Raw genomic sequence first — 24,776 nt, 5'->3', positions numbered from 1 at the left:
TTTATGCATCCAATCCTGTTCCTCTCTCAACCAAGTCTCTGTAATGACCAGGACTTCTCAGTTCCATGTAGAGATGCATGCTCTTTCATCGCTTCTGCTATCATACATCCAGCATTAAAGTAAAGACACACGTCTATTCCCAGGCTCCTGCTTGTACTTGCTGGTCCTTGACATCTACCTGTCTCACAATCCCACCGTTTTACTGACCAGTTTCTTTGGTTCCTATCCCACTGCCAGACAAGTTTAAACCCTCCATCTGGAGAGTTGCTGAGGTCTGCCATTGCTGCCTGAACAGAGGTGGAGTAGTTGCATTCATCACCTCTGATCGTTTCTAAAGGAGCTTCATCATCCCCCCTGGTCCTGCTGTCATCACTTGAGTCAGTCACCTTCTGATAACCTGCCCTTTCCTCTTTGTTCACAGAGATCAGGCCAGAGGAGCAGACGACGGCGAAATGTGAGTATCATCTCCTGAAACCAAACACAAACTCCTTGATCCACGAGGAAGGTGTTTGGATCCAAACATTGGTGGACAGTGGAACTGATAATGGTGACGAGCAAAGTGGTGTGGGGGAGATATAGAAAGAGGAAGGAAGCAGAAATCGGGAGGCGGAGTATGGAGAGAAGGGTGGGTGGGAGTATGAAAAGAGAATGAAGAGAGAATTAAGCAGGGAATGGTAGTTTATGGAAGGTGTGAGACAGATACAGAGAAAGTCAAGAATGGGAAGGAGAGAGGGAAATTGATTGTGGGAAACAGCACTTGGACAAAGCAATACATACAAAATGCTGGAGGAACTCAGCAGGCCAGGCAGTATCTTGGAAAAGATTTTGTCCAGCATTTTGTGTGTTGCTCGGATTTCCAGCGTCTGCAGATTTTCTCTTGTTTAGCACTTGGGCCATAGCGACTGGACCTTGGTGATTTAGCAGCGCATGCAGATATTTTCTGCATTGTGGAAGACCCTGCTTCCAGAAACCCCACAGGCTGTGTGTTCTAGATTATAGCCACCCTCAGGGACTTCCTCAGATCTCCCTCACATTCCACCTTTCCCCATCTAGTCTTAGAAATGATCCCTCTGTCTACCATACCTGTCCCTCTCACCTCAGTACACCTGAAGCAGTTGTTCCCTCAGTCCACTTCTCCAGGGAGATCTGACCGAGTCTCTACGTTATCTCATAACTGAAATGTTCCATACTCAGATAATGAGGGCAGGTATCCCGGATCTACCTTTACCCTCACCTCCAGGGTTTCCCTGACCTGTATTCTGAGGTTCCTCTGTTTCACAGTGCTCTCTATGAGCTCGACCAGTCAGGTGTATTTACACACTTCTGCCTCCTCCTCGTGTCATTCAGCTCACAGTTCTCAGCATTAAATTCCAATTTGATCAATATCGTTCTGTCACTTCTGACTACCCTCCTCACTTTCAGCTTCACCACCGATGCAAACGAAGTGTCCGCTACAAACTCACTCGGCACAGCTACGTTCATATCCCATTCATTCTTGTAGAAAGTGCCCTACTACACTGAATGAACAATGAACTTATTCATTGAGAAGCTGCCTCCCTCAGGACTTTTTTTCCACGTTTGAATTTCCAGGAACAATGCTGGGATAGGATGCTTCATGGCAAGAGCCTAGAGAAGTCATTTTGATATCTGGAGCAGAGCAGGTTAAAGGGAGACTGAATAGGGAAAGGGTGGCAGGAAGAAGGGTGACTGTAGGAAATAGAGCTGGCAGGTGTCAAAAATATTTTGTACAACTTAGAAGAGTACAGAACAGGCCTTGCTTCAGCCCACGATGTTGTGATGAACTAACTAAATCAGTAATCAAATGCCCAACTAAACAAATCCATTCTACCCAAACAATTCTAAGAGCCTCTTAAATACAACTATTGAATTTGTCTTCACACCACTCTATTCAGATACCTACTACACCTTTCCAGGTATCACCCCCCGTTCCAGGCACCCACCACTCCTATTCCATATACGCATCAATTTGTGTAAAGAAAAAGCTTACCCCACACTACTCCTTTCAAATTACTCCCTTTCAGCTTAAATGCACACCACTGCTAAACCTTCTCTGCATCCTCTCCAATGCCTCGACATCTTTCCTATAATGGAATGACCAGAATTGATAGCAATTTTCAGATGTGGCCGAACTGGAGTTTAATAAAGCTGTGCCAAAACTGCCTAACTCCTGAACTGAATAAATGTAAGCAGGTCACAAGCCTACTTTATCATTTATCAACTTCTTTCAGTGATCTGTGGACTCGGACTCTGTGGTCATTAACATTATTCAGATTTCCTCGAAACCCCAGAACACTAAGCACCCAGTCTTGTTCCACCTTCAACCAAATCTGCTTAACAGTCAGTTCTATGCAGTGATGCATACTCTTTCATCCCCATCACCCTTAATACTCCAAGTATTTAAATAGACAGACTGCAACCCATCATTCCCATTTTCTCTATTCCCTTGCTCTTGTCTCGACATCTTCCTGCCTTCCAATCCCTCCACACCCTGATCTGGTTCTCTGTTACCATCCCAGTAACAAACTAATTAAACCCTCTGGGCAAAGAGCTGTTGTGATCTGGGATTGCTGCCCGAACAGAGATGGGAAAAGATTCACAGGAATGTTGAAATGAACTGGAGTAAGCCTGGATTGGGAAAGCATTACAGGACTGTGGGAAGAGGGGAGTGAGACAGAACTGGAAGCTCCACCACTGAGCTGCAGCAGACCCAAAGGGCTGAATGGCCTCCTATTCCTCATTACCTATATGGTGGGTACTTGTGGGTTTTGTTCACCCAGGAGTGGTTGTAACTGTCAGTTTGTGTATTTATCAACACTCCACGTTTCTAAAGGGCCTTCATCAATCCCCCCTGGTCCTGCTGTCATCACTTGGGTGAGTCCACTCCTGGTAATCTTCATTTTCCTCTTTGTTCACAGAGATCACGCCGCAAGAGCAAGTCTGTGAGTATCATCACCTGAAAATAAATGCCAACTCCTTGATTCCTGAGGAAGGAGTCTGGAAACATGAACATTCCAGAGCCCTACTGCTCTTAATATCATCTCTCACCTTCAATGCATGCATCCTGGTAAACCTCCACTGCACCCTCTCCAATGCCTTGATATCCATCCTATAATGGAATGACCAGAATTGATTGCAATCTCTAGATGTGGCCGAACTGGAGTTTAATAAAGCTGTAACATAACTGCCTAACTCCTGAACCAAATAAATGTAAGCAGGTCACAAGCCTACTTTATCATTTATCAACTTCTTTCAGTGATCTATGGATTCGGACTCTGTGGTCATTAACATTATTCAGATTTCCTCGAAACCCCAGAACACTAAGCACCCAGTCTTGTTCCACCCTCAACCAAGTCTGCTTGACAGTCAGTTCTATGTAGTGATGTATGCTCTTTCATCCCCATCACCCTTAATACTCCCAGTATTTAAATAGACAGACTGCAACCCATCATTCCCATCTTCTCTATTCCCTTGCTCTTGTCTCGACTTCTTCCTGCTCACAATCCCTCCACACCCTGATCTGGTTCTCTGTTACCATCCCACTAGCAAACTAATTAAACCCTCTGGGCAAAGAGCTGTTGTGGTCTGGGATTGCTGCCCGAACAGAGATGGGAAAAGATTCACAGGAATGTTGAAATGAACTGGAGTAAGCCTGGATTGGGAAAGCATTACAGGACTGTGGGAAGAGGGGGGTGAGACAGAACTGGAAGCTCCACCACTGAGCTGCAGCAGACCCAAAGGGCTGAATGGCCTCCTATTCCTCATTACCTATATGGTGGGTACTTGTGGGTTTTGTTCACCCAGGAGTGGTTGTAACTGTCAGTTTGTGTATTTATCAACCCTCCACGTTTCTAAAGGGCCTTCATCAATCCCCCTTGGTCCTGCTGTCATCACTTGGGGGAGTCCACTCCTGGTAATCTTCATTTTCCTCTTTGTTCACAGAGATCACGCCGCAAGAGCAAGTCTGTGAGTATCATCACCTGAAAATAAATGCCAACTCCTTGATTCCTGAGGAAGGAGTCTGGAAACATGAACATTCCAGAGCCCTACTGCTCCTAATATCATCTCTCACCTTCAATGCATGCATCCTGGTAAACCTCCACTGCACCCTCTCCAATGCCTTGATATCCATCCTATAATGGAATGACCAGAATTGATTGCAATCTCTAGATGTGGCCGAACTGGAGTTTAATAAAGCTGTAACATAACTGCCTAACTCCTGAACCAAATAAATGTAAGCAGGTCACAAGCCAACTTTATCATTTATCAACTTCTTTCAGTGATCTATGGATTCGGACTCTGTGGTCATTAACATTATTCAGATTTCCTCGAAACCCCAGAACACAAAGCACCCAGTCTTGTTCCACCCTCAACCAAGTCTGCTTGACAGTCAGTTCTATGTAGTGATGTATGCTCTTTCATCCCCATCACCCTTAATACTCCCAGTATTTAAATAGACAGACTGCAACCCATCATTCCCATCTTCTCTATTCCCTTGCTCTTGTCTTGACCTCTTCCTGCTTCACTATCCCTCCACACCCTGATCTGGTTCTCTGTTACCATCCCACTAGCAAACTAATTAAACCCTCTGGGCAGAGAGCTGTTGTGGTCTGGGATTGCTGCCTGAACAGAGATGGGAAAAGATTCACAGGAATGTTGAAATGAACTGGAGGAAGCCTGGATTGGGAAAGCATTACAGGACTGTGGGAAGAGGGGAGTGAGACAGAACTGGAAGCTCCACCACTGAGCTGCAGCAGACCCAAAGGGCTGAATGGCCTCCTATTCCTCATTACCTATATGGTGGGTACTTGTGGGTTTTGTTCACCCAGGAGTGGTTGTAACTGTCAGTTTGTGTATTTATCAACCCTCCATGTTTCTAAAGGGCCTTCATCAATCCCCCCTGGTCCTGCTGTCATCAGTTGGGTGAGTCCACTCCTAGTAATCTTCATTTTCCTCTTTGTTCACAGAGATCACGCAGCAGGAGCAATGAACACAACTCTGTGAGTATCATCACCTGAAAATAAATGCCAACTCCTTGATTCCTGAGGAAGGAGTCTGGAAACATGAACATTCCAGACCCCTACTGCTCTTAATATCATCTCTCACCTTCAATGCATGCATCCTGGTAAACCTCCACTGCACCCTCTCCAATGCCTTGATATCCATCCTATTAGCAGAACTGAATACAATAATCCAGATGCAGTTTTAAAGAAAAAAGAACATCCCAGTTTCTGAAAAGAATTCCTCGACTAATAAAGACAAGCATGCCATGTGCCTCCTTTGCCACCTATCAACCTGTGCAACCTCCTCAGGGAGCTATTGTCTTAGACTCCAAAAGCCCGCAGAACAACATCACTATTAAGGGCCTTGCTGTTAGCAGTGTATGACCCCTGTATATTTGATCTCCCAAACTGCAATGGATCATAGTCCATAGAAAGTCACAGCACAGTGCAGACTCTTCGACCTGTGATGTTGATCTTTCAACTGACTCTAAGGTCAATCTAACCCTTCCCTCCTATGTAGCCCTCTATCTTTCCATCATTCTGACATTCCCCTTATACTTTATTCCAATCTCTTTAAAATTATCCCCCTTCATTTCAGCTATTTCTGTCCTGGGAAAAACTCTGAATTCTGTCCTCATATTCAACCTTCCAAAGTGAATCACTTCACACTTTTCAGGATTGAACTCCATCTGCCACTTCTCAGGCCAGCCCTACATCCTGTCATTGTCCCATTTCAACCTTCTATTCTATCCACAACACCACCGATCTTCATATCATCTGTAAACTTACCATCCTACTCTTCCATTTCCTCAACCAAGAAGCTTAGAAAAATCACATATGCAGGGGAGCCACAGCAGATCCCTGTGGAACAATATTGGTCACTAAGGCAGTATATGCTCCATCTACAACCACCCTCCATTCAAGCCAATTCGGTATCCACACAGCCAAGTATCCCCGGATTACATGCCTCCTGGCTTTCTGAATGAGCCTAACATGGGGAATCTTATCAAATCCATGTACACCACATTCACTGCTCCACCTTCATCATTGTCCTTTGTCACATCCTCAAAGGATTCAGTCAGGCTCGTGAGGCCCCGCACAAAGCCATGTTGACTATCCCAAATCTTACTGTGTTTCTCCAAATGTTCATAAATCCTGTCTCTAAGAATCTTCTCCAATAATTAACTTACCACAGATCTATAATTCCTGGGGTTACCACTTCAGCCTTTCTAGAAGAAAGGAATAACATTTGCCACCGTCCAATCATCTGGTGCTACTCCTGTAGCTAATGAGGACTTAAAGATCATTTCCAAAGATGCAGCACTCTCTTACCTCGTTTCTCATAGTAACCTAGGATAAATTACACCCATCTCCGGGACTTATCGATACAAATATTTGTCAAAAATTCTAGCACAGCCTCTTTCTGAACACTGACATATTCAAGTGCCTCTGCCTGTTTTACATTGTCTTCACAAACTTCAGCTGTGAATACTGAAGCAAAGTGTTCATTAATCACCTCCTGTTTCCTGTACTAGTATCCTGTCCTAGTATCCTGTACTAGTATCCTGTACTAGTATCCTGTCCTAGTATCCTGTACTAGTATCCTGTACTAGTATCCTGTACTAGTATCCTGTACTAGTTTCCTGTACTAGTATCCTGTACTAGTATCCTGTACTAGTATCCTGTACTAGTTTCCTGTACTAGTATCCTGTACTAGTATCCTGTACTAGTATCCTGTCCTAGTATCCTGTACTAGTTTCCTATACTAGTTTCCTGTACTAGTATCCTGTACTAGTATCCTGTACTAGTATCCTGTCCTAGTATCCTGTACTAGTATCCTGTCCTAGTATCCTGTACTAGTTTCCTGTACTAGTTTCCTGTACTAGTATCCTGTCCTAGTATCCTGTCCTAGTATCCTGTACTAGTATCCTGTACTAGTTTCCTGTACTAGTTTCCTGTACTAGTTTCCTGTACTAGTTTCCTGTACTAGTATCCTGTACTATCCCTGATCGGTCCAATTCTCACTCTTGCCATCCTCCTGTTCTTCCTGGGGTTTTCCTTAATCCTACTCACCAAGGCCTTCTCATGGCCCTTTTAGCTCTTCTTATTCTTCAGCTCCTTCCTGGCTACTTTATCACTCAGTAGAGCCCTGACTGATCCTTGTTTCCTAAACCTTCAGAGCTTCCTACTTAACCTTGACTGAATGTTCCACATCTCTCATCAACAACGGTTCCTTATCCCTACCATCTTTTCCCTATCTCTATGGGGAAACCTATCCAGAACCCCCAGCGTGCTTCCTAAACAATCTCCACATTCCTGATGTGCATTTTCTTGAGTATATCTATTCTCAATTTATGCTCTTCAGTTCCTGCCTAATAGTATCATAACTTTCCCCCACCCCCAATTACATACTTTTCCATGCTGTAAAGGCCAGGCAGTTGTGGCCATTGTCTTTGAAGTGCTCACCATTTGACCAGGTAAAGTTCATCTGTAATTTCACTATTCATATCTTCAACCTATATAGATCCTGTTGTATCCTTTCCCAGTATCCCATGTTATTCATACCTGCAAACCTACTCACCCATCCACCCATGTTTTCACTCATGTCATTTATATGTATATATAAATGGACCTACTACAGATCCCTGCAGAGTACAGCTAGAGTAAGTCCCATTCACCACCACCCTCTGCCTTCAGTGGGCAAGCTAAATCACCATGGATCCCATACATCTTAATCTTCTGCATCAACCTCCCATGAACCATCTTGTCAAAGGCCTTCCCAGACTCCATGTCAGCAACATCCACAGCTCTAACTTCATCATCCCTTTCATCACCTCCTTGAGAAAATCAAGTTAGAACATAGAACATAGAATAGTACAGCACATCACAGACCCTCAAACCCTGCCTCCCATATAACCCCCCTGCTTAAATTCCTCCATATACCTGTCTAGTAATCTCTTAAACTTCACTAGTGTATCTGCCTCCACCACTGACTCAGACAGTGCATTCCACGCACCAACCACTCTCTGAGTGAAAAACCTTCCTCTAATATCCCCCTTGAACTTCCCTTCTCTTACCTTAAAGCCATGTCCTCTTGTACTGAGCAGTGGTGCCCTGGGGAAGAGGTACTGGCTATCCACTCTGTCTATTCCTCTTAATATCTTGTACACGTCTATCATGTCTCCTCTCATCTGCTTCTCTCCAAAGAGTAAAGCCCTAGCTCACTTAATCTCTGATCATAATCCATACTCTATAAACCAGGCAGCATCCTGGTAAATCTCCTCTGTACCCTTTCCAATGCTTTCACATCCTTCCTATAGTGAGGCGACCAGAACTGGACACAGTACTCCAAGTGTGGCCTAACTAGAATTTTATAGAGCTGCATCATTACATCGCGACTCTTAAACTCTATCCCTCAACTTATGAAAGCTAACACCCCATAAGCTTTCTCAACTACCCTATCTACCTGTGAGGTAACTTTCAGGGATCTGTGGACATGTACCCCCACATCCCTCTGCTCCACACTACCCAAGAATCCCGCCATTTACTTTATACTCTGCCTTGGAGCTTGTCCTTCCAAAATGTACCACCTCACACTTCTCCGGGTTGAACTCCATCTGCCACTTCTTAGCCCACTTCTGCATCCTATCAATGCCTCTCTGCAATCTTCGACAATCCTCTACACTATCCACAACACCACCATCCTTTGTGTCATCTACAAACTTGCCAACCCACCCTTCTACTCCCACATCCAGGTCGTTAATAAAAATCACGAAAATTAGAGGTCCCAGAACAGATCCTTGTGGGATACCACTAGTCACAACCCTCCAATTTGAATGTACTTCCTCCACCACGACCTTCTGCCTTCTGCAGGCAAGCCAATTCTGAATCCACCCGGCTAAATTTCCTTGGATCCCATGCCTTCTGATTTTCTGAATAAGCCTACCACGTGGAAACTTATCAAATGCCTTACTAAAATCTATGTAGAACACATCCACTACACTACCCTCATCTATATGCCTGGTCACCTCCTCAAATAACTCTATCAGGCTTGTTAGGCACGATCTGCCCTTCACAAAGCCATGCTGACTGTCCCTGATCAGACCATGATTCTCTAAATGCCCATAGATCCTATCTCTAAGAATCTTTTCCAACAGCTTTCCCACCACAGTCGCAAGGCTCACTGGTCTATAATTACCTGGACTATCCCTGCTACCTTTATTGAACAAGGGGACAACATTCGCCTCCCTCCAATCCTCCGGTACCATTCCCATGGACAACGAGGACATAAAGATCCTATCCAGAGGCTCAGCAATCTCTTCCCTCGCCTCGTGGAGCAGCCTGGGGAATATTCCATCAGGCCACAGGGACTTATCCATCCTAATGTATTTTAACAACTCCAACACCTCCTCTCCCTTAATATCAACGTGCTCCAGAACATCAACCTCACTCATATTGTCCTCACTGTCATCAAGTTCCCTCTCATTGGTGAATACTGAGGAGAAGTATTCATTGAGGACCTCGGTCACTTCCACAGCCTCCAGGCACATCTTCCCACTTTTACCTGTAATCAGTCCTACCTTCACTCCTGTCATCCTTTTGTTCTTCACATGATTGAAGAATGCCTTGGGGTTTTCCTTTACCCTACTCGCCAAGGCCTTCTCATGCCCCCTTCTTGCTCTTCTCAGCAACTTCTTAAGCTCCTTTCTTGCTACTCTATATTCCTCAATAGACCCATCTGATCCTTGCTTCCTAAACCTCATGTATGCTGCCTTCTTCCACCTGACTAGATTTTCCACTTCACTTCTCACCCATGGTTCCTCCATCCTACCATTCTTTATCTTCCTCACCGGGACAAATTTATCCCTAACATTCTGCAAGAGATCCTTAAACATCGACCACATGTCAATAGTACATTTCCCTGTAAAAACATCATCCCAATTCACAGCCACAAGTTCTAGCCTTATAGCCTCATAATTTGCCCTTCCCCTATTAAAAAATTTTCCTGTCCTCTCTGATTCTATCCTTTTCCATGATAATGCTAAAGGCCAGGGAGTGGTGATCACTGTCCCCCAGATGCTCACCCACTGACAGATCTGTGACCTGACCCAGTTCGTTAACTAATACTAGATCTAGTATGGCATTCTCCCTAGTCAGCCTGTCAACATACTGTGACAGGAATCCATCCTGGACACAATTAACAAACTCTGCCCCATCTAAACCCTTGGAACTAATCAAGTGCCAATCAATATTAGAGAAGTTACAGTCACCCATGCTAACAACCCTGTTATTTTTGCACCTTCCCAAAATTTGCCTCCCAATCTGCTCCTCAGTATGTCTGCTGCTACCGGGGGGCCTATAGAATACCCCCAGTAGAGACAGACAGACAGATATACTTTATTGATCCCGAGGGAAATTGGGTTTCGTTACAGCCACACCAACCAAGAATAGTGAAGAAATATAGCAATATAAAACCATAAATAATTAAATTATAATAAGTTAATCATGCCCAGTGGAAATAAGTCCAGGACCAGCCTATTGGCTCAGGGTGTCTGACACTCCGAGGGAGGAGTTGTAAAGTTTGATGGCCACAGGTAGGAATGACTTCCTATGATGCTCAGTGTTACATTTCGGTGGAATGAGTCTCAGGCTGAACGTACTCCTGTGCTTAACCCGTACATTATGAATTGGATGGGAGTCATTGTCCAAGATGACATGCAACTTGGACAGAGTAACTGCTCCCTTCCTGTTCCTGACTTCCACCCATACCGACTCAAAAGAGGATCCTGCTACATTACCCACCCTTTCTGTAGCTGTGATAGTATCCCTGATCAGTAATGCCACCCCTCCTCCCCTTTTCCCCCCTCTCTATCCCTTTTAAAGCACTGAAATCCAGGAATATTGAGAATCCATTCCTGCCCTGGTGCCAGCCAAGTCTCTGTAATGGCCACTACATCATAATTCCATGTATGTATCCAAGCTCTCAGCTCATCACCATTGTTCCTGATGCTTCTTGCATTGAAGTACACACACTTTAGCCCTTCTACCTTACTACCTTTATACCCTTTGTTCTGCTTCTCTTTCCTCAAAGCCTCTCTATATATTAGATCTGGCTTTACTCCATGCACTTCTTTCACTGCTCTATCGCTCTGGGTCCAATCCCACTTGCAAATTAGTTTAAACCCTCCCGAACCATGCTAGCAAACCTACCAGCAAGGATATTGCTCCCCCTCGAGTTCAGATGCAACCCATCCAATCTGTACAGGTCCCACCTTCCCCAGAAGAGATCCCAATGACCCAAAAATCTAAAACCCTGCCCCCTGGACCAACTCCTCAGCCAGGCATTCAATTGCCATCTCCTCCAATTCTAACCATCACTATCACAATAGCACTGGCAGCAATCCTGAGAACGCCACCCTTGAGGTCCTGTTCTTCAGCCTTCTGCCTAGTTCCCGAAACTCACACTTCAGGACCTCATCCCTCTTCCTGCCTATGTCGCTGGTACCAACATGTATCACGACCTCTGGTTGCTTTCCCTCTCATACCAGGATTTCATGCACCCAGTCAGAGACAGCCCAGACCCTGGCACCCAGGAAGCAACAAACCATGCGGGTTTCCTTCTCACTTCCACAAAGTCTGCTCCCCTGACTATAGAGTCTCCAATGACGACAGCTCTCCTCTTCTCTGTCCCATCCTTCTGCACCACAGGGTCAGAATCAGTCCTAGAGGCCCTGCCACCATGGCTCACACCTGGTTGGTCGTCCTCACCAACAGCATCCAGGATGGTAAACTTATTATTCAGGGGAATGGCTACAGGGGTGCTCTGCACTACCTGTCTACTCTCCTTCGCTTTCACCCCACAGACTGTCACCCAATGACCTGCTTCCGGCAGCCTAGGTGTGACTACCTCCCTGTAGCTCTCATCTATGACTGCCTCATTCTCCCTTATGAGTCAAAGGTCATCCAGCTGCTGCTCCAGATTCCTCACACGGTCTTCCAGATCGCCCAGCCACAAGCACTTCTGGGAGATGTGACTCTGTGGGAGAGGGGAGATTCCCCAAGACTGCCACATCTCACAGGAGAGGCACATCACCATCTCAGGAGGCATTGTAAAGACGAACTGGGAACAAACTCGTCCTCTGTCTCTTCTTGTCAAAGCCTCTCGAGTCAAAGCCTCAAATCTCCACTCACTCACTGGCTGCTTTCCACAGGCCACTCCGTTTGAGCTACCCCTCTATTTATTTGTTTGAGCTTTTCAACCTGCTTAGTCATGTGACCTTGATTGCCCAATCAGCTGCTTTCTGCTGAGTTTGTGCTGTTCAAATCTTGATTGTCTAGTCAATGACTTTCAGCTGAGCTATTCAAATCTTGATTGACTTGATTGCACAGTCCAACTGCCAAAAGCTGCCAGAATCTCTCGAGTCAAAGCCTCAAATCTCCACTCCTTTACTGGCCCACTCACTCACTGACCGCTTTCCACCAAAATTAGTTTGATATAATTTACCTCACATAAAGCAGAGCTGTTTATACCTAATTAACCATTGCTTTTCAAATTGCTGATAAATCCTATCCCAAAGAGTCTTTTCTAGTCTCTTCCCTGCCACTGAGGCTCAGATTCCAGGATTATCCCCATTTCCCTTTTGAATAATGCAATGATATTAGCCTCTCGCCGGTTGTCCAGGACCTCTCCTGGGACTAGGGGCATCATGAAGCTACTGGTCAAGGCACCAACAGTCTAATATCTTGCTTCTCTCAATATCCTGGGTTTATTCTGTCAGTCCTGGGGGACTTGCCAACAAGGTTAAGAAACTCAGCATACTCATATCTGTTTTTTTTTATTATTTTTAAATGTCCTGTCATATCATCACAATCTACACTGATCTACTTATCCTCCATGTCCTTTTCCTTGATAAATATCGATGCAAGTACTCATTACATCCTCCACGTCCAAGCACATGTTCCATCCTATATCCTTAAGTGGTCCTCGCACCTCACTGGTTCTCCTCGCTCTTGGTGCATGTGTAGAATGCCTTGGGATTCTCTTTAATCCTGGAGGGTATTTATGACCAAGGCTCACTCTCCAAATTCCCTTCTTAAATTCTTTTCTGACGTCCTTAAGGTCTCTGTTTGATTTTAGCTTCTTGAACCTTACATACGATTTTATTTCCCTCTTGATGAATTTCACCATCTTTCTCAACATCTCGGTTTGTCTGACCTAGCCATTTTTGTCTTCCTGGAAATTCCAGTCCTGGATTCTGTACAATTTGCTGTTCTTTAAATGCCTTCCACATGTCAGATGTCGATTCAGCCAAATATAACCGTTTCCAATTAACTCTTTCTCATTCCTGCCGATTACTCTTGTAATTTCTCCTCCTCCAATTTAATGCTCTCCTGCAAGGTTCATACTTAATCTTACCTCCATCTTAAGAAACAGAACGTAATGAATTTTGATTGCTGATCCCTAACTGTCCTCACCTGAGCAGTTTTATTACCCAACACAAGGTTCAGCATAACCCCTATGGTTGTTGGACTATTTGTATATTGATTTAAGAACCCCTCCTGGATTCACGTAATTCTGCCCTCCTCTAAACCTCTTGCACTAAGGAGGTCCCTATCAATACTGGAGAAGTTGAATGACCCTGCTGCTTTCACACCTTTACTGATCCTGTCTGCAGATTTTTATCTCAATGCCCGTCACTACTGGTGGATCAGTAATGTGATCACATTGGTGTGTTTGCACCTTTCTTGTTTTTGAGTTCTACCCATATACAAACAGTGTTTGCGCCTCCATTGTGTCCCACTCTAATACAGTCTCCAATTAAACAGTGCAACGTACCCACCCCCTCTCACCTCGCACTCTTATCTTCCCTGGAGCAACACACAGAAAGTACTGGAGGAACTCGGCAGGTTGGGCAGCATCTGAAGAAGGGTCTTGGCCCGAAATGCTGACTGTTTAATTATTTCCATAGATGCTGCCCAACCTGCTAAGTTCCTCCAGCATTTTCTATGTGTTGCTCTGGATTTCCAGCATCTGCAGATGTTCTCCTGTTTGTGATTTACTCTATCTTTTCTGAGGCATTAAGATCCTGGAACACTAAGAGATCAATCCTGCTTCTCTCTCAACTAAGTTTCTGTAAAGATCAGAACTTCATACTTCCATGTATTGATCCATGTTCCCTCATCCCCATCATCTATAACACTCCCCGTATTAAAATGAATACCCTTGTGCCTGCCTGTCCTTACTGGTCCTGATATCTACCTGCCTCACAATCCCTCTGCTTCCTGACCAGATTCTCTCATTCCCATCCCACGACCAAACTAGTTTCAACCAACCTGGTGGAAAGCTGCTGAGGTCAGGGATTTCTGCCTGAATGGAGATGGGAGACGATACATGGGAACATTGAAAAGGAATTGGAGTGAATCTGGACTGCATAAGTATTTCAGAACTGTGGGAAGAGAGGAGTGAGACAGAACCAAGAGCTCACCATCAACCTGCAACAGACGGGAAAGACAGAGTAGTCTCCTGTTATCCAGGGAGTGGTGAACACTGGGTCATTCCTCTAGGACTGGTTAGCACTCTCTCTCTTTCAGTATTTATCATTTCTCCTCATTGCTAAATGATCCCCCCGGTCCTGCTGTCATCACTTGAGTGAGTTCACTCCTGGTAACTTTCACTTTCCTCTTCGTTCACAGAGATCACATCAGAGCAACAATCAAAACGAATATGTGAGTATTGTCTCTTGAAAAGAAACACAAACTCATGAGGAGGGAGTGTGGAACCAAACACGGAAAAACATTGAAAACCGACAGCGCAATACAGGCCCATTCGGCCCATGCCGAACATGTCCCTACCTTAGAAATTACTAGGCTTACCCATGGCCCTCTATTTTTCTAAGCTCCATGTACATATCCAAAAGTCTCTTAAAAGACCCTATTGTATTGCATTTGATAAGGTACCCCATGCAAGACTTATTGAGAAAATAAAGAGGCATGGGATCCAAGGGGACATTGTTTTGTGGATTCAGAAGTGGCTTGCACACAGAAGGCAAAGAGTGGTTGTAGACGGGTCATATTCTGCATGGAGGTTGGTCACCAGTGGAGTGCCTCAGGGATGTGTTCTGTCCATTCTGAAACATCTAAAGCCTGGCACTCTAGGTGACCATTCCTGCCCCTGAACCATCCAAGTCTCTATAATGGCCACAACATCACAGCTCCAAGTATTGATCTACACTCTAAGCTCATCCATTTGCCAATCAATATTTCGGAAATTAAAATCTCCCACCACTACAACCCTGGTATTATTACACATTCCCAGAATTTCTCTCCCTATCTGCTCCTCGATGTCTCTCTTACTATTGGGTGGTCTATGAAAAACACCCAGTGGAGTTATTACCTATCACCCATCCCCAATGTAGCTGCAGCAAACATACCTGCAGGGACCTGGCCCCTCTCAAGGTCCAGTGTCTTCTCCTTAATCCCATCACCCCTACTGAAGCAGAGACCGTCTACAGCAGCTCAGTAGCCATCTCACTGTGGCTTCTGTTGGCATATCTGTAGCTCTGGGTTTTTATGGGGCGGCTTGCTTGCCCCTTGGCCAATGCTTCTGGCTTGGGATCATCACAGTCAGTTCAAGTTCAGGTATCTATTTTGTACCCATTCCTTTTGTACAGGTCAAATCTTCACCAAAGGACATCCCAATGATCCACAAATCTGAAACTCTGTCACCTATTTCAGCCCTTCAGCCTCTCACTCATCTGCCAAATCATCCTATTCTTAACTGCACTGACCTGTGGTTCAGGCAATAATCCAGAGATTACTACAATTGAGGTCCTCTTTTAGCTTCTTTCCTAACTCCTGATATTCGCTCTTCAGGACAACATCCCTTTCCCATCTATGTTGTTGGCACCAAAATTGCTACGGACTCAATTAGATATCACTGGCCCTGACAGCTGGGAGGCAACATACCATCATGAAGGCATTTTCTGAATCTCCTGTTTGTTTTTGTAGGTGTTGAATCCCCTATCACTACCACTCTCCTCTTCTCCCCCTTTCCCTTCTGAGCCACAGAGCCAGACTCACTTCCAGAGACTTGGCCACTGTGGCTTTCCACTGGATGGTTAACCCTCCCAGCAGTATAATCCGAAACACAAGACCCTGCAGATGCTGGAAATCCAGAGCAACACTCACAAAATGCTGGAGGAGCTCCTCTGGCTATGTGGCATCTATGGAGAGGAATGAAGAGTTGGCATTTTGTGCTAAGACTCTTCATCAGAACATTAACAAGTACACCAAGTTATTGAGTGGAATGATCACAGGGGTCTTTCACACAATCTGCCTTTCCCTCTCCTGACAGTCACCCAGCTACCTGCCTCCTGCAACTTAGGTGTGACTGCCTCCCTGTAACTCCTGTCTATAAACCTGTCAGCCTCCCTGTAACTCCTGTCTATACACCTGTCAGCCTCCCTGTAACTCCTGTCTATAAACCTGTCAGCCTCCCTGTAACTCCTGATGCAGAGTTCATCCATCTCCAGCTTCAGTTCCCTAATGCAATATAAACTTCTTGGGATTCTCTAAATCTTCTCTGCAAAAGCTACTATACTATATGTCTTGATTTCCTTGTTAAGTACCTTTCTTCTTCCTCTACACTCTTAAAGGAATTGACTTGATCCCAGCTGCCTGTACCGGACCCATGTCTTCTCATTCCTAGTGTGGGCCTCAAAATCTCTCTCATCCAAGGTCCTATCACTCTAATCAGAATATGTTGGGGTAACATTTTCATCCAAAGGGTGGTCAGTGTATGGAATGAGCTGTCAAACAGGTGATTGAGGCCAGTGCATTTGGACAGGTACGTGAATGGAAAGTTATTGGCCAGCAGCCGGCAAGTGAGACTAGCTTGCATGGACCAGCTGGGCAGAGATAATAGCTCTAAGCTTTCAGATATTTATGGATCTTGGGGAAAGTGCTGAAGTGGGTAAAGGCTCATTGTAATGGTATTACACAGGAGCTGAAGAGAGTAGATTGGCTGAAGTCCACAGCTAACAAGTGGGAGTCATTTCAAGAGCATTCGGACAGAATTCAGGACCAACATGTTCCCATGCAGAGGACAAGGGTGGCAATGTTGGGTTTGCCGAGACATCTTTCAAATTCAGTCCAAAACAAAAAGGAAGCAATAAGTAGGGAGCTGAAAACTTTTGTGCAGTGACTTTTTCCCTCTTTTGCTTTGCAGTATGTTGTAGAAGCACGACTGGTGCTCCCTGCCAACTTCATCTAGCTGTCCAGAAATCAGAGGAAGCAAACCGCACGCACGCTCAATGGAACAGTGACTGCAAATGCTCAGCTACAGACTGTGGGATGGGAGGGAGGCTAGGGTGCAGGGAGGGGGAGGGGTGGAGGGAGTGGGGAAGGGGTGGAGGGAGGGGTAGTGGGGGAGGGGTGGAGGGAGGGAGAGTGGTGGAAGGAGTGGGGAAGGGGTGGAGGGAGGGGTAGTGGGGAGGGGTGCAGGGACGAGGAGTGGTGGAGGGAGTGAGGAAGGGGTGGAGGGAGGGGGGAGTGGGAGGTGGTAGGGTGGGAAAGGGAGGTGGAGGGGATTGAGGGAGGGTAAGAGGGTGGAGGGAGGGTGGGAGGGAGGGAGATGGGTAACAGTGCAGTGGAAAGTTAGGGGAAATAAGGCAGACTGAAGGAGTGAGATGGTTGGATGTGGTCGAAAGATAATCTTGTGCCACTGCAGTAATCCCCAGGAGACACGGGAACTTCGGAGGGAATGCTCACATCACACAATTACATAACATGCTCTCACCATTATTACAATCTTCGCACAAAGAGGAATTGAGACACACATCAGCACAGAGAGAGATGGAGAGGTTGGGAGATGGGAGCGAGAGTAACTTACACAGTTATGAGAGAGAAAGAGACACACACACGAAGAGTTAGACAGAGAGAGACCTGCACTGGGGCTGATAGAAACTGCAAACAGGGTCAATGGGTTTTAGCAACGCTGTGCAGCTACCTATGCTTTTGAAACAATAAAGCTTTTTATGGTTTAGTCTTGTGTTGCTTTTATATGTTTGGACTCTTCCTTAGCCATGTATGCAGGCAGGAGGGGGTGCACTGGGACTTGACAGAGCTGACAGACTATCTGGCAGAGTCTTGGAACTGGGATGGTGAGGAGAAGGGAAGCTGCCTGTGTATTCAGGAGGGAGGAAACTGGAAGGCATTTTCAGTAAATAAGTCTACAAGACAAAGACACAGGAGAAACAAAATAAAAAAGTTTGTGTCGGTTCCTCACCCTGACCCGTCCATGTGGAGTGGACACTACCTCCACCCCCCTGGGACTCCCCTCCATTCCTCCCCCACCCCAAAGACGTATGGGTTCCCGGCTCACTGTAACTCACCTCTGTGTGTAGATGTGTGGTGGAGCCTGGGTAACGAGATTGCACAGACCACAAGACCAGGAGACATAGGAGTAGAAATAGGCCTTTTGTCCCATCGAGTCTGCTCCATCGCTTCATCATAGCTGACTCACTGCTCCTCACAACTCCTTCCCCAGCCTTCTCCCCGTAAGCATTGATGTCCTTACTAATCAAGACCCTCCACTTTAAAAATAGAATCATAGAGAGGAACAGCACAGAAACTGGCCCAAAGCCATTGAAGCTGCTTCCTCCCATCGACCTGCCCTGGGACCACGGCCCTCAACACCCCTACTATCCATGCAGCCATCCAAACATGTTGAAATCGAGCTCATGTGGACCACTTGTGCTGGCAGCTCATTCCACACACTCATGAGTGAAGACATTTCCCCTCATGTTCCCTTAAACTTTTCACCCTTCATCCTATACCCGTGACCTCTGGTTGGAGTCCCACTCAACCTCAGTGGAAAAAGCCTACTTGAATTTACCCTACATATACCTCTCATAATTTTGTGTACCTTTGTCCAATCTCCTCTCAATCATCCACATTCTAAGGAAGAAAGTCTGAGCTTATTCAACCTTCCCTTACCGCTCTGATCCTCCACACATGGCAATGTTCTTGTAATTTTTTCTGTACTCCTTCAACCTTATTTACATCTTTCCTATAGGTAGATAACCAAAACTGCACACAATACTCCAAATTATTGTGTCTTGTACAACTTCACCATCTCCTGTACTCTACTTTCACTTATCAAGGCCAAAAGCTCTCTTTATGACCTTATCTACCTGTGACGCCACTTTCTATGAATGACCTCTATTCCCAGATCCTTTTGTTCTGCCACATTCCTCGATGCCCTACCGTTCACTGTGTGAGACCAACCCTGTTTGGTCCCACTGAAGTGAAACACCTCACACTTGTCTGTATTCAACTTCGTCTGCCATTTTGCAGCCCATTTTTCCAGCTGATGCAGATCCCTCTGCAGGCCATGATAATCTTCCTTGCTGTCTGGTACACCCCCAATCTTGGCATCATCCACAAATTTGCTGATTCAGTTAACCACATTATCATTGATATAGTGGACAACAACAAGGACCCAGCACCGATCCCAGTATCACACCACTATCACAGGGCTCAATGAGAGAGGCAACCATCTGTTACCGCTCTCTGACTTCTCCCACAAAGCCAAAGTCTAATCCAATTTACTACCTCTTCCTGAATGCCAAGTGACTGATCCTTCTTGGCCAACCTGCCATGCGGGACCTTGTCAAATGGAGTCCACATAGACGATATCCATTGCCTTGACTTCATCCACTATCCTGGTAACTTCCTCAAAAAAAAACTCTAAGATCAGTTCGCCACAACCTACCACGCACGAAGCCATGCTCCCTATCCTTAATCAGTCCTTGTCTATCCAAATACTTACACAACCAGTCCCTTAGAATACCTTCCAGTAACTTTACCACAACTGGTCAGCCCAACTGGCCTATAATTTCCTGGTTCCTGTGGGACCCCTTTTTACTGGACGTTTCTGGAGATGCAGCTCATTAGCCCCTCGTTAACAGCCACTGGACTCGGCAGTGAAAAACCACCTTTCTCAAACTCTGGACATCCAGGGTCGATTTGACTTGCACCCACCACACTCAGGAGGTTCGGATGCCTCGCCTACCCGGACACCGATCTGTGAGAATACTGCCCCCATGCAATCACCTATCTGCAAGATATAACAGATTACACTGCATACAATAATAAAGAATGTATATTTAACATTAAATGTATAATTTAATTTACATTAAATGTATAATTTAATGTAAATGTATATTTAATGTTAACTTAACCTAACCATTATTAAAAAGAAAAAAATAATAAAATGAAAGGTCCTATCGTAATTAAAACAGTCAAATGTGCACAGGTTGAAACTCAAATCTTCCAAAAGCTGATGTGTTCAATTTACTCTGTATCAACTCTACTCACCAATCACCGGTAGGATTTCCCTCCTTGGACTCCAACGAACCGAATCCACAGCTGGTTCTCCCGAGTGTCTTCTCTCACCATCCCCTGCCGAAAAAGACCTCAGCCCACCTCAGTGTCCGTCATAAAACCTCTTCACCCAGCTTTCTCTAGAACCCTCTCTCAATTCCACCGTTCTGAATGGATGACACGACATAATCATGAACATCACAAACACTTACCATTAACGGTACCCTAAACACTACCAGCAGAACACACTGCTTCTACAGAAAGCCATTAAATGAAATATCCTACAACCTTAGCAGAAAAATCATAACCAGAGCATTACATGTGTTCACAGCCTTTCTGAAACAGCAGAACAACATTCACCCTCTTCCAATCCACTGGTTCCTCTCCTGTCCCAAAGGATGATTTAATTATCTCTGCTCGAGCAATTTCCGCAATTGCCCCCCATAAGGTTCAAAGCAACAGCATGTCAGGCCCTGGGGATTTATCAGAATCAGGTTTATTATCACTGGCACGTGACATGAAATCTGTTAACTTAGCAGCAGCAGTTCAATGAAATACATAATCTAGCAGAGGGAGTGAGAAAAACTAATAATAATAAATAAAATACTCCACAATAAATAAACAAGTAAATCAAATATGTATATTGAATAGATGTTTTTAAAAATGTGCAGAAACAGAAATATTGTACATTAAAAAAGGTGAGGCAGCATCAATGTCTGTTTAGGAATCGGATGGCAGAGGGGAAGAAGCTGTTCCTGAATCGCCGAGTGTGTGCCTTCAAGCTTCTGTACCTCCTACCTGATGGTAACAGTGAGAAAAGAGCATGCCCTGGGTGCTGGAAGTCCTTAATAATGGACACTGCCTTTCTGAGACACCGCTCCCTGAAGATGGCCTGGGTACTTTGTAGGCTAGTTCCCAAGATGGAACTGACTAGATTGACAACCTTCTGCAGTTTCCTTTGGTCCTATGCAGTAGCCCCTCCACACCAGACAGTGATGCAGCCTGTCAGAATGCTCTCCACAGTACAACTAGAAAAGTGTTTGAGTGTAATTGTTGACATACCAAATCTCTTCAAACTGGCTGTTGTCTTCTTTATAACTACATCGATATGTTGCGACCAGGTTAGATCCTCAGAGATAGAACATAGAACATAGAATAGTACAGCACAGTGCAGGCCCTTTGGCCCACAATGTTCTGCCAACCCTCAAACCCTGCCTCCCATATAACCCCCACCTTAAATTCCTCCATATCACTGTCTAGTAGACTCTTAAACTTCACTAGTGCATCTGCTTCCACCACTGGTTCAGGCAGTGCACTCCACGCATCAACCACTCTCTGAGTGAAAAACCTTCCTCGAATATCCCCCTTGAACCTCCCACCCCTTACCTTAAAGCCATGTCCTCTTGTACTGAGCAATGGTGCCCTGGGGAAGAGGTGCTGGCTGTCCACTCTGTCTATTCCTTTTAATATCTTGTACACCTCTATCATGTCTCCTCTCATCCTCCTTCTCTCCAAAGAGTAAAGCCTTAGCTCCCTTAATCTCCGAACATAATCCATACTCTCTAAACCAGGCAGCATCCTGGTAAATCTCCTCTGTACCCCTTCCAATGCTTCCACATCTTTCCTATAGTGAGGCAACCAGAACTGGACACAGTACTCCAAGTGTGGCCTAACTAGAGTTTTATAGAGCTGCATCATTACATCGCAACTCTTAAACTCTATCCCTCGACTTATGAAAGCTAACACCCCATAAGCTTTCTCAACTACCCTATCTACCTGTGAGGCAACTTTCAGGGATCTGTGGACATGTACCCCCAAATCCTTCTGCTCCTCCACACTACTAAGTATCCTGCCATTTACTTTATACTCTGCCTTGGAGTTTGTCCTTCCAAAAAGTACCACCTCACACTTCTCCGGGTTGAACTCCATCTGCCACTTCTTAGCCCACTTCTGCATCCTATCAATGACTCTCTGCAATCTTCGACAATCCTCTACATTATCCACAACACCACCATCCTTTGTGTCATCTACAAACTTGCCAACCCACCCTTCTACCCCCACATCCAGGTCGTTAATAAAAATCACGAAAAGTAGAGGTCCCAGAACAGATCCTTGTGGGACACCACTAGTCTCAACCTCCAATCTGAATGTACTCCCTCCACCACGACCCTCTGCCCTCTGCAGGCAAGCCACATCTGAATCCACCTGGCCAAACTTGCCTGGATCCCATGCCTTCTGACTTTCTGAGTAAGCCTACCGTGTGGAACCTTGTCAAATGCCTTACTGAAATCCATGTAGATCACATCCACTGCACTATCCTCATCTATATGCCTGATCACCTCCTCAAAGAACTCTATCAGGCTTGTTAGGCATGATCTGCCCTTCACAAAGCCATGCTGACTGTCCCTGATCAGACCATGATTCTCTATAGATCCTATCTCTAAGAATCTTTTCCAACAGCTTTCCCACCACAGGCGTAAGGCTTATTGGTCTATAATTACCTGGGCAATCCCTACTACCTTTTTTGAACAAGGGGACAACATTTGCCTCCGTCCAATCCTCCAGTACCATTCCCGCAGACAGTGAAGACATAAAGATCCTAGCCAGAGGTTCAGCAATCTCTTCCCTTGCCTTGTGGAGCAGCCTGGGGAATATTCCGTCAGGCCCCGGGGACTTATCCGTCCTAATGTATTTTAACAACTCCAACACCTCCTCTCCCTTAATATCAACATGCTCCAGAACATCAACCTCACTCATATTGTCCTCACCGTCATCAAGTTCCCTCTCATTGGTGAATACCAAAGAGAAGTATTCATTGAGGACCTCGCTCACCTCCCACTTTTATCTCTAATTGGTCCTACCTTCACTCCTGTCATCCTTTTGTTCTTCACATAATTGAAGAATGCCTTGGGATTTTCCTTTACCCTACTCACCAAGGCCTTCTCATGCCTCTTTCTTGCTCTTCTCAGCCCCTTCTTAAGCTCCTTTCTTGCTAACCTATATTCCTCAATAGACCCATCTGATCCTTGCTTCCTAAACCTCATGTATGCTGCCTTCTTCCACCTGACTAGATTTTCCACTTCACTTGTCACCCATGGTTCCTTCACCCTACCATTCTTTATCTTCCTCACCGGGACAAATTTATCCCTAACATCCTGCAAGAGATCCTTAAACATCGACCACATGTCCATAGTACATTTCCCTGTAAAAACATCATCCCAATTCACAGCCACAAGTTCGAGCCTTATAGCCTCATAATTTGCCCTTCCCCTATTAAAAAATTTTCCGGTCCTCTCTGATTCTATCCTTTTCCATGATAATGCTAAAGGTCAGGGAGCAGTGATCACTGTCCCCCAGATGCTCACCCAATGACAGATCTGTGACCTGACCCGGTTTGTTACCTAATACTAGATCTAGTATGGCATTCCCCCTAGTCGGCCTGTCAACATACTATGACAGGAATCCATCCTGGACACACTTAACAAACTCTGTCCCATCTAAACCCTTCAAACTAATCAAGTGCCAATCAATATTAGGGAAGCTAAAGTCACCCATGATAACAACCCTGTTATTTTTGCACCTTTCCAAAATCTGCCTCCCAATCTGCTCCTCGGTATCTCTGCTGCTACCAGGGGGCCTATAGAATCCCCTCAGTAGAGTAACTGCTCCCTTCCTGTTCCTGACTTCCACCCATACTGACTCAAAAGAGGATCCTGCTACATTACCCACCCTTTCTGTAGCTGTAATAGTATCCCTGACCAGTAATGCCACCCCTCCTCCCCTTTTCCCCCCTCTCTATCCCGTTTAAAGCACTGAAATCCAGGAATATTGAGAATCCATTCCTGCCCTGGTGCCAGCCAAGTCTCCATAATGGCCACTACATCATAATTCCATGCATGTATCCAAGCTCTCAGTTCATCACCTTTGTTCCTGATGCTTCTTGCATTGAAGTAAACACACTTTAGCCCTTCTGCCTTACTACCTTTATACCCTTTATTCTGCTGCTCTTTCCTCAAAGCCTCGCTATATGTTAGATCTGGCTTTATTCCATGCACTTCTTTCACTGCTCTATTGCTCTGGGTCCCATCCCCCTTGCAAATTACTTTAAACCCTCCCGAACCATGCTAGCAAACCTACCTGCAAGGATATTGCTCCCCCTCGAGTTCGTTCCAACTAAGAAGATTGCCTATTATTCACATCACTTCAATATTCAGCCCGATTAAAATTATTTCCCGAAGATTCGACTCCACATGTTTTTCTAGACTACGTTAACTCTATTCCAGTTGTAGCCGAGGTTTGAATGGCTTTAGGTCTGCTGAATATTTGTTCTTTCGGAAAGAAGATAAGCTTTGAATCTTTCTGATTTGCTTA

General features: G+C 45.2%; 1 protein-coding gene across 8 annotated transcripts in view; it reads left to right on the top strand.

Moving 5' to 3' along the window:
• LOC132396500 (serine/arginine-rich splicing factor 6-like) overlaps window positions 1–17,382 on the top strand; it is a 124,181-nt gene extending 106,799 nt beyond the window's left edge. For 3 of the 8 annotated variants that reach the window (XM_059974064.1, XM_059974063.1, XM_059974061.1), the window contains 6 exons: window positions 422–454; window positions 2,937–2,960; window positions 3,961–3,984; window positions 4,986–5,018; window positions 14,715–14,747; window positions 17,248–17,382. In XM_059974064.1, the coding sequence (XP_059830047.1) occupies window positions 422–454; window positions 2,937–2,960; window positions 3,961–3,984; window positions 4,986–5,018; window positions 14,715–14,747; window positions 17,248–17,292 (192 nt within the window). In that variant the 3' untranslated portion in view covers window positions 17,293–17,382. The remainder of the gene's footprint in view (window positions 1–421; window positions 455–2,936; window positions 2,961–3,960; window positions 3,985–4,985; window positions 5,019–14,714; window positions 14,748–17,247) is intronic. The other 5 variants (XM_059974066.1, XM_059974062.1, XM_059974067.1 and 2 more) reach the window with 3 other exon arrangements.
• Window positions 17,383–24,776: the final 7,394 nt, after the last annotated feature.

The sequence above is a fragment of the Hypanus sabinus genome, chromosome 7, assembly GCF_030144855.1.
Source record: "Hypanus sabinus isolate sHypSab1 chromosome 7, sHypSab1.hap1, whole genome shotgun sequence".
Classification (NCBI taxonomy): Eukaryota; Metazoa; Chordata; class Chondrichthyes; order Myliobatiformes; family Dasyatidae; genus Hypanus; species Hypanus sabinus.
The sequence above is the reverse complement of the archived record's forward strand: the minus strand, read 5'-3'. Positions and strand labels throughout refer to the sequence as shown.